This window comes from Podarcis cretensis (assembly GCF_951804945.1).
Source record: "Podarcis cretensis genome assembly, chromosome: 12".
NCBI classification, from domain to species: Eukaryota; Metazoa; Chordata; class Lepidosauria; order Squamata; family Lacertidae; genus Podarcis; species Podarcis cretensis.
This window is the reverse complement of record NC_137181.1, coordinates 25,374,346-25,390,039: the sequence shown is the minus strand read 5'-3', so window position 1 is coordinate 25,390,039 and position 15,694 is coordinate 25,374,346. Positions and strand designations below refer to the sequence as shown.

General features: G+C 43.2%; 1 protein-coding gene across 1 annotated transcript in view; it reads right to left on the bottom strand.

Moving 5' to 3' along the window:
- The window catches only part of CUBN (cubilin), a gene marked incomplete at its 5' end in the record, with an annotated part of 137,108 nt that overhangs the window by 74,876 nt on the left and 46,538 nt on the right, over positions 1-15,694 (bottom strand). Inside the window, one exon of the mRNA XM_079947699.1 lies at positions 8,319-8,478. Coding sequence (XP_079803825.1) covers positions 8,319-8,478 — 160 coding nt within the window. The remainder of the gene's footprint in view (positions 1-8,318; positions 8,479-15,694) is intronic.

Below are 15,694 nucleotides of genomic sequence, written 5' to 3'. Positions count from 1 at the left end.
AACAACATATGGCCCATCCCGATTAATAAAACAGGCATAAATTAGCAACAAAGGGCAGGAAAGACAAGGCCAAGGGAAGCCACTAATAGGCGTTCCCCGGAGGATGTGGCTTCTACTCAGTTTGTAGCAGGCGGGGATGGGGAGGACCAGCTGTTAGTTCCCCTGAGGTCCTGGAGCCAGTTTCTACTTTTCAGCAGATGTTATTTCCACGCTCTGCACATCTGTTCTTCAAAAAAAAAAAATGCATTTTTTTTAATAACACAAGTTTCAAATTCTGCTTAACACTTTTCTAAAAAAAAAAAAAGTGGGTGGGGGAACGAAATTGACTAAGGAGCTGGATTGGGTTTGTAGTTCTGACCCTGATGCTGATGATCAGAGGACCATTGAACTCAAGGCCAGCAGGAGTCAACAGAACCTGATGCCACAACATCCAAGCCTGTAGAACCACTCAACAGGCAAAAGTCAGAACCTTCACAGACACCATAGCTTTAACTATACGGACCTTTGTTGGCAAGGTGATGTCTCTGCTTTTTAAGATGCTGTCTAGGTTTGTCATTGCTTTTCTCACAAGAAGCAGGCGTCTTTTAATTTCGTGACTGCTGTCACCATCTGCAGTGATCATGGAACCCAGGAAAGTAAACTCTCTCACTGCCTCCATTTCTTCCCCTTCTATTTGCCAGGAGGTGATGGGACCAGTGGCTATGATCTTAGTTTTTTTGATGTTGAGCTTCAGACCATATTTTGCGCTCTCCTCTTTCACCCTCATTAAAAGGTTCTTCAATTCCTCCTCAGTTTCTGCCATCGTCTAAGCCTTTTTTAAAGCCATCCAAGCTGGTGGCCATCACTGCCTCTTGCAGGAGCCAAGTCCATCATTTAACTATGCACTGCATGGAGAAAGACTTCCCTTTAACTGTCTTGAATCTTCCAACATTCAGCTTCAGTGGGTAGCCCTGTGTGGATGTAGCTGCAACCCTGGTGCGATGTTCCTACAAATACAGGGATGGAGAATGTGTGGCCTCCAGACATGGCTGGACAACAACACCCATCATCCCTGGGTACTGAGCATACTGCCCGGGGCTGCTGGGAACTGGAGTTCAACAACATATGGAGGGGAGGACCCCAGGTTTCCCCATCGCTGCTACAACATGTTTCTATCATGCTATTTTGTTGCAGTTTTCTACTGGCGCAGTAGGGGCTACCTCCACTTTTCTCCACATTTATTTGAAGATGCTCCATAGGCTATTTGAGCTTCTGCTAAAAAATAATAATAAATCAACGTGGATCTTAAAACCCATCTTAAAAATTTATGGTACATGTCATTTTTGTGAGCATAGACATATTCAAACATGGTTGAGTTTCACTCCTGAGGCATGTAGTAGCCTAAGTTTGGCAAGGAGAGAAACTGACCTATAAAAGCTTAGGCTATAAATGTGCTGGACTTCAAGGTGCCACAGGGCCCCTTGTTCTGAATACTGCAACAGAACTAACCCTCTGGAATTTGTCTAAATATAAGCATGCAAAGCCGTCTTCACCAGCCTGCCTGCCAATTACAGCTCAGCAGAGTTAAAACGGATCAACAGGAGGAACATTCACAGTAGAAAAACCAAATAAAACGGCCCTTGGACACTGATGAATTTTTCCCAGCAAACAGAGCCTTCTCATGTGGTTTAATTCCTAGGGGGAACTGCAGTGCTACACTGGCAGCAAATTACTGCATATCTGGGGCTGAAAGAACTGGGAATGTTTCAACTTAAACAGACATTTATGACTCAACTTCTCCTACTGATCCCTTCCTGTTAGTCACAAATACGTGTTTTTATTGAAAACTCAAAATGGGCTAGGCCAGTGCAAAACTACTGATGTCCAAAACGTAGCTCGCAGGCTTTCTAGTTCAGCAACTCCTGTGCCAAACACTTGGATTTGTACATGGGTTAGTCTTCCCGAATTCTCCATAGATAAATTAAGTTGATGTCTAAGTTAATGAAAATTCTTCAGTATGTTGTTATTTGTTATTGGCCTTTATGGGCATAAGTTTAAATAAGAAGATCATAAAATCATATAAAGTAATCTAAATACCATATTTTTCTGTATATAACACACCCCCGTGTACAAAATTATCCCTATTTTTGGGGACTCAAAATTGAGGAAATGGGGAGAGGTTGCCCAGAGTTGTTGAGGATTGCCGACAATCTTCATAGTATCTATGTAGATTAATTTTACTGGGTGCTCTAATAAACATCATGAGCAGACCAGAGTGAAGCCTGCTCACTGACGGCCCGCTCGGCTGGCCCCACCTCCATCAATGCTGCTGATTGGATAATTTAAATTGAGGTTTGGCGGGAACACCCAATGGCTGCAGCATTAGAGAGGCGGGCCAGCACAACCAGCTGGTAAGTCCCACGAGGCTCAGGGGTGCTGCGCACGGTCCAGCAAGGGCGCCCATAGTCAGAGGAGTGAGCATTCATTGTTGAATAAGTACGTTATTTCAAGTAACTAATCCTGCACCTTGGAAGTGAGGGCTGGACCATAAAGAAGGCTGATCGCCGAATAATTGATGCTTTTTAATTATGGTGCTGGAGGAGACTCTTGAGAGTCCCATGGACTGCAAGAAGATCAAACCTCTCCATTCTGAAGGAAATCAGCCCTGAGTGCTCACTGGAAGGACAGATCGTGAAGCTGAGGCTCCAATACTTTGGCCACCTCATGAGAAGAGGAGACTCCCTGGAAAAGACCCTGATGTTGGGAAAGATGGAGGGCACAAGGAGAAGGGGAGGACAGAGGACGAGATGGCTGGACAGTGTTCTCGAAGCTACCAGCATGAGTTTGACCAAACTGCAGGAGGCAGTGGAAGACAGGAGTGCCTGGTGTGCTCTGGTCCATGGGGTCACAAAGAGTCGGACATGACTAAACGACTAAAAACAACAATCCTGTACCTAGGTAAATTGTTAATGTGGCCCTTAAATAAAACAGTATGCTAGATCAGGATGGAGCAAACTTTTTTCATTTCAAGGGGCACATTCACATCTGATAAGCCTTCCAAGGGCCACAGGCCAGTGGTGATTGGCCAGAGCCAACAGCGGGCTGAGCTACAAATGTGACTTTTACCTCTGTACAGTAGGCTAGTTTCTACACATACCTCTGTCCTCTTGCCCAGCAAGCAAGAGGCCTTATCGGAGCTCAAGGATACTTTCCAGCCAGGTCAAAACACTCAAGCAGGATGCAAAGCCAGGCTGCTGAGTGGTGTGTCTTGGAAGGGTGTGTGGCCTGAGGTTAGTCCAGAAAGTCAGAAAAGAGAACTGGAGGGTTGAATTTGGCCCCAGAGGTTTCCCATTCTTGCCCTAGAGCTTTTATGCCTGGAATCTCATCCTCACCCAGTTTTTACCTTTGGCATAGTCTCCTCTACCACTACCCTGTAACCATCCCAGACAGTTAACCTCCTAATTTGGTCCTGAATGCACACCTCCACTTAACACATATTTCAGGACTGACTTATAAATTTCACCTTTGCAACTTGGTAGTCACTAGGGGGAAATGCTTCTATGCAGCTAGAACTCTTTATTGCAGCAGCTACTGTCAACCGCTGGGTGTGGCTAGACTGTGTGTTTAGATTCCATGCTGGTGCCAGTAAAAGTTGGTACAGGAAGCAACTGCGCAACTCAGGAGAAACACTGGGTTGCCGCTTGCATACTTTATCTCTGCAATGTGTAATCCTGACCACAAAGCAACGGTTTTTCACTGACTACCAGCTTCTATGTGGAATCTGCTGATTGTGAAATTACATCTGAAATGACTTGACCCACACATCTCAGATTCATGCGCAGATCATAATTTTGCCACCCAACATTCCTCAGGTGTTGCAGCACAGTACTCAGCAGTTTAAAGTTAACAAAATATGTTTTTTAATACATATTTTGAATGGTTTTTTTTAAATAGAAAAATTAGAAACAGAACAGGGTTATGGATTAACATGCACAAACCAATGAGGAGGATTATAAACCAATACCAGAAAGATACGCCCATCTCCAGCTACCACTTAACCAAGACAATGAGGCCTCATTGAGACTTGATGAGCAGTTGCCCTTTTACTTCAGTCCAGGTTCACTTCTATGCAAGCAAACTCCTTGCTTGCTTTCTGCTCTCACCTGCTTCCTGGCTTCTCTTTCATCTCTATAACATCAGGCCACACTCCTTTGTGAGGTGGTGGGGAGGGGCAGAGTGGGGCTAATGTATCAGCATGAGCACTGGGTGGACTCTGTCTGCTATTGTTAAGAATGGAAATATTTCATCTGGTTATTTCTGCAAAACAACCCAAACCCACAGCTCTGCATTTGCTGGGATCTGTTAATAGGCAGGCTTGTCATGACTATAGCTCATGTGACCTATATGTGTCCATGTTCCTCTCCGGTAGGTGCCCACAACACTTCCTCTGGTTGCAGAAATGTTCTACTATTCTAACCCTCAGATATCAAAGATAGGAAACTGAAGCCAGATGCTAGCCTAATCATAATACGACACAATGACTAGATTTCCCTTTGGGGAGGAAATGATAAAAACACTCAATATTATTTTTTTTTTAAAAAAAATGATAAAAGCATTTTCTTTACTTATCTGCAAAATCAGGAGGTTTGAAAGATGTCCAGTAGAAATGCGACATGCTTTATTATTATTATTTGCTTGAATCCAAATAAGGAATAGCTGAATGAGAATTTTCAAATGCTTATTGGACACCAAAATAAGTGTTTGTTAGGAATGGATTCCTAATACAGGAGCATTTCTCCCTTAAATCAGCTTGATGCTTTTTCTTGACTTTTTTGGGAGGGGGGGGGAAGCAGAGGGAGACATATGATTTTGTTGCTGTTAAAAATAGAAGGGAATTTACAAAAAAAAATTGCAATGAAGCAGGAGCTGGTGTTGCAAAAGATACAAACAGAGACACAAAACTGTAACAAAAAAACCTGAAAGCATACATCTCCCAGTGAACTTTCGTACATTCCAGGAGTTGTATTGCACAGCAAAATAAAATTGCAAAGGAACATTTGGATTTGAAATGTTTTGGTGGTCCTTGTACAGACAAACAGACAGCTGCACTTAGGATATGACTCCAGAGAATTAATTACATGCACCAATTTGGTCACAGCTACTTGTAAAGCATTTTGGGAAATCATATATATTTTGGGGAGGGGAAAAAAACCATGAGAAAAAAGTGGGAGAGTTCTGGTTTCTTTGTTTTATATAGCTGACAAAGGTCTTAGAGTTCCCTCAGAAAGTACATATAGTGACCCATGTCATAGTTGCTTGGAAACGATACAACAAATAAGAAGCATGCAGTCTGGTGGTGACCACATCTTCCTTGGGCCGGCTTCCTTCAGATTGAGTGCAAAATAGTGATTTAGAAAGACCACGGACCTATCACCATAAACCACCACTGGAATAAGAATGCTTCAAGATGAATTTGCATACGTTTCATGGTTGTGGTTCTTAGCTATGTGGACCTGCATTGATTCCTCTTGGTTAACTTACTTGCTGCTGTAGTATATCAGCACATCTTCCTGTTTCTTCCCTTGCTCTCAGACCAGTGCTGCCCCAAGACATTTTGCTACATAAGCCACAACAGCAAATGTTTCCTCCTAGTCAACATGCCAAGTTGCTTCAGCACCTGAGGCAGATAATCCCACAAGCACCTCCACCCTGACATGACAATAAATATACAACGACAACAAGTTAAGCCAACTATCAAGTTCCTGCCTTTGGAGGCAGCAGTGATGCAGAGACATTCAGTTTGCCAATTTGCTACAGCAGGTGTGAGGAACTCCTGTCTTCACTGGCCACGATTGCTGGGGCTGATGGGAGTTGTAGTTCAGCAGCTTCTGGAAGACCTTAAAGCTCTCCACATCTGTGCTGCAGCCATGTGTACATTGAGAAGAGAGTTGAAAATGTTTTCACAGCCCTGTGACTTTCTATTTGATATATGCCTCTCTTGTTCCAAACTCACCTAGGGTTACCGCAGGAACTTAAAAATGAGAGCAAGCTAAATCACATGGAGGTCATTTATGAAACCATTATGGCAAAGGCTAAAATTAAACACATACTGCAGATTAGAAAAGGCATGGACAGATTCAAAAGAATGCCAAGAGGTGGGCAAACTAGAACCAAGCCAAAAGATTGAATTTTTTTTTTTGAATTTTTTTTTGAAAGGGCAAGATGACTTTCTTTGAAATTTTGTTCTGCATCTTTCACATCAAGGAAAGAAGGCCAGGCAAGGCTCTCTCTCCAGCTTCTCACTGGAATGCCTTGGGAGCAATGCCACTTCATGTGTCATCATGTCTCTTCCAAGGCATTCCGGGAAGTGCAACAATTCCAGTGAAAATTCTCCACCTCCTCACAAGAAAGCAGAAGAAAATCAGCCCCCATTTTTACACAGGGAGGATGTTTTTTTGGAAACCAGGCAGGGGATTTTTGCCTACCCCTGATTAAAACGGCAGAATCAAGGAGGCTAGGCAAGGCGACTCGCTCTAAAAGAAAGTCCAAGCCTTGCCCGATTTAAAAACACAAACACAATACAAACTAAATAAAAAATGAACATTAAGTAAGGGAAGAAGGCATTTGAAGAGCAATCTCTCTTCCTTTCACCCTTGCACCCCCTTGTGCTTACTGGAGGCAGCCAAGAATAGCAGCAAACTGCAGGGTGGGCTAAGAAAACAGAGTGGGAGTCCCAATTCGTATTGGCACTGCATGTGAAAAGTAAGGGGGGGAGGACCCCAAGGAGCGCTAAGTAGAGTGTTCTAAGTGGAGCATTAGCACATTATTACGTTCTTGATTTGAATTGCATGGAGAGCTTACTGGGGGTGGGGGTGAGAATCTCTAGTGCCTTTACAGGACATCACAAAATCAGTTCCAGAACAATTTAAAAGGACTTACATAATTTTTTGAGCAAACAGTAAACACAGGGCAAGTTGAAGATCAGGCAGTTGATTGCCTGGGATTTTCTGTCCTTTCCAATAAGCCTGTTACAGTGCCACAGAATGTGAAAGATTGTGGGTGGCCAGAGAACAAGGGGAAAGCTGCAGCTAAGATTAAATAATTTAGGGGATTTCCACCCCTTCTAAATAATAAGGTACAGTGCTCACCAACAACTAAAGACTATTTAGAAGTTCGGGAAAAGAAAAGATAAGTTAACGCTGCAGCCCCTCAAAGGAGGATGATGTCATCTGTCTCCACAGGGGGAAGAAAAAGGCCCTTTCCCCCTCTTCCTTTGTCTGGCTCTAGGATGACATCACCTCACAGTCCTGAGATCTTACTTCTGTTGTTCAGTAACACTTCCCCTGCTGGGTTTCAGCTGAAAAGCTGTCTTCCTATTCACAAGTCACTCTTTTCTCAGCAATGTTGTTGACCCTCGCTCCCCTGCCTCAGCCCCCCCCCCCCCCAGTTCCTCCTTCCTGCCACTTCGGATTCTGAACTCCTTAAAAATTCCAGCCAAAAAGAAAGTCCTTTGGGATATACCAAAGGATTTCAGTCTGTCAGCCTGTGCTGCGGAGGAACCTCCCCTTCAAAGGCAGAGTAGGAATCCATACAACTGCACAACCCAAAACAGGGGGCCTCAGTGGCAGATCCCAGCCGCTTTGCAGGGCTGTCAAAAAACTGAATTGTGTGAACTGATTAGGCAGACAAGGCAACTGTGGCTATTTAATTATTTTCCCAGCCCCCTCTCTCCAAATTGATGGACAATGCCACAGGTTTTCATCCCCCTGCAGTGGTATGCTGTTGTTAAATAGGTCAAGCAACAAAGCCAAACTTACGTACAGCCATGTTTCCTCAAATGCAAGAGAAGAAGAAAGGCAAACAAAATTTGCATCGACATGGCTATTAATGCATTGCATGCTGGCTTGGTCAGCAGAGTGCATGGCATCTCCTGGTGCACAGGGACATTGGCGCACTAATGGTCCTGCAGTCAACAGTGTGGTATACCAGGTGTGAGGTATTCTGAACAGAAAGCGTGACAGAATCTCCTGGTACACATACACTCAAATTATCAGCCTCTTCTAACAAATATTTCTAGAATTTTGAGCAGTGCTGTTGGGGTGTGTGGGTGTGGGTGTGGGTGTGTTAAAAAATGAGGTACTGGTACTCATGTCTTGATAAAAGTGCTGTTGGTGATGGCACAAAAATGGCTCCCACAGGCAGCAAAACAAAACAAAAAACCAGAGGTGACAATACTTGATGCTAGTCAATACCACCACAGAAAAAAGTACGGATTCTGAGATAGCACTCGAGGAACAAACTTTGTGTGAAACGAAATGAGAGAAATTTTGTCGACTTACCATTTACATGCCATAACATCTGAAATCCTGTAGATTCGCCTATTTTATCAGAGAAAAACACCACATGAAGGCTGGAGCCTGTTGTGCCTCCAGCTGGGACATCAGTATTGCCACAGAATGTGCCTATCAGGCTGGATTGGGCATTGGGTCCATCATAAAGCTGAAATCAAGCATAAGGAAATGAAATGGAAATAGATCGCCGACTTGATACCAGTTTTTCGAAGCGGACATTTAAAAGGAATAGTAATCTAGTGCGTGTCTCAGGTATTATCCAGATGTGTTGCAACAAATATGGCTGATTGTTTTTATAAAAAAAAACACTAATCCAGTAGTTTGTCAGGGGCTGAAATGCAGGTGGTTTTCTGATCCCTTGACACCCTGGCCACCTCTGGGTGCTCTATTATTCTGTAGTGCAATAAGTGACACATGAGATCTATTGGTTAATTATCTGTTTAGGGAAGAAGTACCTACAGTGTTTGGTCTCCTGAAAAAAACATTAAGAAGTACCTTGTCAGATAATATCAGAGTGCCACCTAGCTCAGCTTTTGGCTTTTAATAATCAAATGCCTTTGGAAGCTCACAACACAAATGCTTTACTCCTGTAGGGAAATCTCTCCCACAAATAAGAATACACTGCTTTAAGTATGGGGGGCGGAGTGTAAGAAAATCAACAAGGTGGTGGTGTTGTTTCTTAAATGGAAAGTTCAATGTACCCTGACTTCTATTTTAAGCATATAATTTTACAGCATTAGTTACTGGCACAAGCAGTAATTTAAGCAGGAATTTAACTCTGTATTAGTAAATATTTGTACTTGAAGTCTGGAGAAGCATTCACCTTCTATTGTGATTGTGCCCTACAGTGGTACTCTTTTGATTTTTCTGACTCATGGTTCCTGTCATTCTAAGACAGTCCAGCAAAGACTTGCCATAGAAATGATGTTTGAATACCCCCATTGCTAAGACATTGGCATGCTCTTTTTCAGAATTTCAATAGAAACTTCTATGGGGGGGGGGGGAATGTCTATCTTGGAGCATCTACTTTTCAAATAGTTCCCTCCCTGCATGACAAATCACTCCCCCCTTCCTTTTTGTGATCCTGCTCCCCCCCCCCATATGGCAGAGCCCTCAGGTAGGTAGGGAAAGAAAATCAATTTTGTTCACATTTAATGAACTACCAAATCACACTTTTCAAACCTGCATGCAAACCAAAGCACAACTGCGTGGCAAGTCCCCTCCCCCCATGTGAAATGAAAACACCGGACACATTATTTAAGGTTAATGGGCGTAAAAGGCCACAACTTTATTGATTACAGGAATTGGAAGGTATTGGCCTTAGGCATTGGCTCCTATCGACTACCCAGCATGGAGACCGGGAAGGGTTATCCACCAGCCATGGGAGTCTTGTTGAAGTACGCCAACTAGGATCCCACAGGTGTCACCACTCGGGGGCGTGCCGGAGGCCCTCACCTCCCTAGGTTTCGGACAAGGCAACGCCCCCCCTGAGTCCTCTACCGGACTACCCTTTTCCATTGGGGGAAGGTGATGGCGTTTCCTTCCCCCTTCATTTGCATAACAATTACCCCTGCCAATGCCTAACAGCCAGTACCGAGGAAGTTGTGACGTTTGCTACGAGGTAGGCGAAAAAACCAAATGGCTGGAAGTGCGCCAAATGGAAAAATTCCTACCAGGCCCCTTGCGGCAACCAACCGGAGTCTATAGCAAGGTCAAAGCTAGCTAAGCCTAAAGGGTGGGTGGGATGGGAAAACTGGGCAGCTGGAACGGGGCAAAGAGGGTGGTCCCCGGGCACGCCTGGCCTTAAATGGGCTAGGCCACGCCTCCCCAGCCCACCAACTGGCGGGCAGGGTCGCAGGCACGCCCGGGGATTCCCTCATTCTCACGGGGGCTAAAGGCCAGCCCAGGCGGGTGTGAGAGGGGGTGGGCCCGCAACCCCACCTCCTCCCAAGCTCAGAAGTGGCTTTATGCTTCAAGGTTTGCACGTCTCCGAGTTTTGCAATGCAGTTCCTCAATCAAACAACGTGCACAGAAACACATACATTAGGAGGAAGTATGCATAAAACTGCATATATCTGTGAAAATAACATATAAAATGCAGCATATTGGGGAAGGTCCTTGCAAAACGATATATATTAGTCACAGCTACATACAAAAATGTTTTTTATGAGGAGAAATTAGCACTAAAAATGCTGGTGGATTTTCATGAGGATTTTTTAAAACATGCACACACACACACACACAGAGAGAGAGAGAGAGAGAGAGAGAGAGAGAGAGAGATTGCTGCAGAAATGTACAGAACTGAATTTAGGATTGAAGAAATGAGGGAAGCTGAAACTAACAATTAGGGCAAGAGTATGGAGCAGAAATTCAGGAGCAAAGTTTGCAAGATGAGCCGGGCTGGCTTGACACATATTGAAGCAAGTGAAATAATATGCATTGCCATCTAAAACCATTTGAAGTAAATGAAGGTAGAAAAGGCATTTGCCATTCTTGTTGGAGAATAGACGGGAGGGACAGTGCTACTCAGTTAGTTCTCTCAGTGACTCTCGGTAACGTCAACCATGGTGTCTTTCTGGACCACTTCTCCAAATTTGATTAGGAGGAAAGGTTTTTAAGTGGATCCAAACACAATAAAATTCAGAAAACCAGTACAAAATCTTCCTTGATAAAATAATAAAAAATTAAACAACAGATAAAACAAGCAAGCCACCCCAAGACTGCTATGATATAGCCAAGGCCAATGGTACTAAACAAAACCGCCTATTGAACCCTCTTGTTTGCTCCTTCTGGGGGGAAAAGTGTCAGTCGGGGTATTTTGCACCAATATATTGTGCTGTTGTTGTTATGTATTAATATTTCTTAACCACCCTTCACCATGAGGGAAGGTTGCAACAATTTAAAAATGCAGTATAAAAAACAGTTAAAATCAGTTTAGCTGGGATAGCTCAGTCAGTAGGGCATGAGCCTCTTATTCTCAGGGTTGTGGGTTTGAGCCCCACGTTGGGCAAAAGATTCCTGCAATGCTGGGAGTTGGACTAGATTATTCTTGTGGTGGTTTTAGATCTATGATTCTAAAACAATTTACAGTTGAGAAACACAGTGGGTGTGTTGAGGGAGGGCGGAGGGAGTGTCAACTACACAGGAAATATGCCATAACATTTATGAAGGGAATTCTACAGTCTAGGGGCTGCTTCAAAAAAATGCCCTCTCTTGGGCTGCCACCCGCAAACTTCTGAGGGCACTAGAACTACCAAGATGACCATCCTTGCTGAGTTTAACAACCAACAGAAAGGAAGGAGCTGGTATTTAAAATGTTTGGAGTGTAATTTGTTCAGAGCTGTAAACACGAATGTGAACACCTTCCATTGGCTGCAGAAATGAACTGCCAACCAGTTGGTAAACATAATGCAAAGACAACAGAAGTTAGGCTGTGGTAAAAATCCTTGCGGAGGTGGTGAACACCCCCCTCATAATTCTTTCCTAAACTTGATCTCAGACAGCAGAAACTTCGTACTTCTACACAGTTTCTATCAAAACAAACCAGCCATTTTTAAATAAATAATGGTTGCCATAGAAACCACTTCATGTCGTACTGCTTCCAATTTGGTTCTCAGAGCGGGACAGTTATTCACAGGAAATTCAAATGAAAACGGCGAGACAGCTGTTAACTGTTTGAGAGTGAGGCAAGAGCTAGGGTTACAGGCATTTGTGAAGCGGTCCTGCTTTCTAAAGGAAAAGAACAGCTGTGCATTTTCGTGAAGAATTTTGAACATCTCAGGCATAATTCAAGTCCTCAGTAAAGCACAGCCAAGAGCCAACTCAACTGAATTTAGTACTGCCATAGAGATATTCGTATCTTAAGTCATTTCTATATCTTGCCTTGAGGTCTTCAAATGGGCCTTTTTATTTATGGCTTCCATCAGAGGTCGCCAACCTTTTAAAGCCCATGAGCACATTTAGAATTCCGAGTGAGTGCTGTGGGCTCCATACACACTTTATTTTCCTAAGGGATTTGGGTAAATAGAATCCAGTATAATTAATCCGAGCCTTGAAAAGTATGCAGAGCTGAAAGAGGAAATGGGAAAGAGTCTCTTTTCCACATTCTTTCTTCAGCTCTGTGGTCTCCTCAAGAGAGAAAAAGAGAACCACACCCAACACCTCATGACCATGGGGGCAGTGAGTAGGGAGATGGGGGTCTCAGAGGCTTTATGAGTGAGTGCCAGGGGAAGACCTGAAGGACACATGGGCATCATGATAGTGACTGCTGGCTTACATCTTAAGAGCAGGAAGAAGCAAGGCTATATTATTATTATTATTATTATTATTATTATTATTATTATTATTATTATTCCGCCCTTCTTTCCACAAGAACCCAGGATGGCAAACACACAAATGATAAAACATCTAAAAATAATTCCAATACAGAAACAGCCTGGGAAAGATCTCTACTTAAAAGGCTTGAAAGCTATTATTATAGTTATATTTTAACACATGGTTATCACATAGTTGCATTTGTATCCCCCTCCCTTTTCCCGAAAAGACCTTGAACCCAGAGTTTTGCATTAAAAAACCCCATATTAAATGGCACATCTGACACTTGCATTTTTGTGTGCTATTATATGTTATTTTCATTAAAATATGTACTTTCCCACACACTTTATCCAAGTATATGCATTTTGGTCCTTGAATGGAGAATAATTGTATTGCAAAATTTGGAGAAGGGTGAATTTTGAGGAATGGCTGTATTTGGGCATATTTGGCCTTGCTGCACATGGCAGCTCACCAAACAGGCACTCCAGGGGTTAGCAAAAAGCAGGAATAAGTCCAGCTGCTGCTTTATACCCATACAGAAATATATCCTTGTCTTGGGAAATGCTCAGCTAGAGGAAATGAATATAATGGCTCAATGCCCGACAGAGACTTCGGTACAGATGGGCAACCCCAACTGGAGAATGTGAGAGCATAAAGAGGAAGCAGTTGATTAAAAAGCACACCATGACTGAGTCACCATCCTTCTCATCTTCTAACTATTGCTAAATGACTTACACCAGGGCTGGGGAATCTGCGGCCCTCCAGATGTTGCTGGAGGGTGTGCTTCATAACTGAACGAAACACACAAGGACATCTAAGCAGAGAGGAGGCCCATTAAGTTCAGGAACTAAAATTATCTAGCTGCACCACTGGCAACAGCATCAGCTATTCCTCCGGCCTGCCATTTGAAATTTGCAGATTTAGCCTTCCTCTTTGTTTCTTCGGCAGCCTCCAGCAGAGTCTACTTCTCAGACCGACTTAGTTTTCATTTCATAAATATCTTAGGAATATTCACGATCAGCTGGCATTCTTTGGCTCTCTGAGAGGGGTGAATAACAAAGCTATTATTCTGCTAATCCTTAGCAAATATAACAGAGCTGATATTGATCTGCTAGGCAGGCTAAAGGTCAGTATGCACCCAAGCCAAGGATGTTGTTTTGAGAACTGAACTGGCACAACCCTGTGCCCATTCAAAACCATCCTGCAGGAAATACCACAGATTGCCTTCTCATAGTTTCAGAAGGAAAGCTGCATTTTTTAGCAGTGAAGTTTTCCCCCCTTCAAAGTGAAAAGGAATTTGTGAATAATTCGCTCATTCCAATCACTTGACCTCTCCAAGTTTTGCTTCACATCACTTTGGTTTTAAAACATGCTTTATATCTCAAAGATAATGAATTGTATCTAGAGTCTCCCATTTCCCACAGATATTTCTGGGAATTTCATAAATGGAAGAGGAGTACAGTAGCTATCTCCTGCTTGTGATTCCCATAACTGGTAATCAGATGCACAAGATATCTGATCCTTGAGATACCATGTAACCATCATGACCAGTAGAGATGCAGTGGTGATGGTTGGGGAAATGGATTCAATTCCCATTCAAAAATGAAATTACGCTGTGTGTGTGTGTGTGTGTGTGTGTGTGTGTGTGTGTATGTGTGTGTACTTTTCTGAATTTTGCAGTGCTGGTCTCCTAAGTACAAAAATGCATATACCGATGTAAAGTGTGCATAAACATGGATATATTTCTAACAATAATAAACAACAGGGCATTATCCTAGAGGGAAATACTTCACAATAATGCATACAAACCTGTGTATATTAGGGGAAATTTGAACTAAAATGTTGATGAATATTTATGAGGACTTTTGCAAACTGGTGTGGGAATACAGAATACTGAATGTAAGACTGGAACAATGAGAAAATGAAACTGGCAGATTTGCTCATTCCTAATGGCCAATAGGATTGGTAGCCTTATACTTCAGGAATTGATCCAATTCCCTTTTAAAGTCGTCCAAGTCAGCAGCCATCACTGTATCTTGTGGGAGCAAATCCCACAGTTCAGTTGGATTAAGTGGCGAGAAAATGTGGCTGAGCCACAGTTTACAAGCATGCAAGGATTCCAAGTGTATTAAGAGAAGTTAATGCAGGCTTCCTTTATGATTCCTCCAGGGACAGATGTATGCTGGTGATACATCTGAGAATACCCATCTCTCTCTCTGCTGGCTCTCATTGACTATCAAGCAGCTTTTTAACAGTGGAAGAAACTATCTCAGAAAGTGGCGTGCTCTCCTTAACTAGAGGTTTTTAAACAGGGGTTGGATGGCAATCTGTCGGGGATTTTTTAGCTGTGTTTGTTCCACTGCAATGGATTGGACTAGATGGCTTTTGGGGGACCCTTCCACCTCGGCAGTTCTATGGTTCTAAGTGAGACTACGGCACATCAAACCAAGAATACCAAACCTATGAACATTCCCATGATTCTACTGAGTATTCCATCTGAATTGACTGCAGGCTTGTTACACCCAACTAGCATTTGCTACATGCAATAGCTAGTATAGCTTGGTTGGTAGAGCATAGTCATGGGTTTGAGCCCCACGTTGGGCCAAAGATCCCTGCATTGCAGGGGGCTGGGCAACGCTATGATTCTATGATTCTGCAAGCCATTGAAGCATGAAGCCTCTTATTTCTAAGGCTCACAATACACCAGGACATTTGTTAAAAAACGCACACAACCAAAACCAGAATGGGAGCAACCGAATTAGCTACGCTGATACTTCACAGTTGCCCCGTTGTACATTTTAATCACGTTGCCCTGAAAAGGCAGGGTGTGGCAGCTGAAGAAAAACTGCAACTAAAAATAAGCTATTAGTCATTCACTGTGGGGCTTGCATGTCTCAGAGTAAAACCACCCTCATGGACGCATTTTGAAGCATTTGGAGCTCTTAGTCATCTGAGGTTTGCTGTAATTAGAGACCATCTTTCTCTTGCATCCTTTACATTACTATGGCGGTTTTAAGTTCTGCTTTCAGACTGCCAGGTAGAAAATTTCT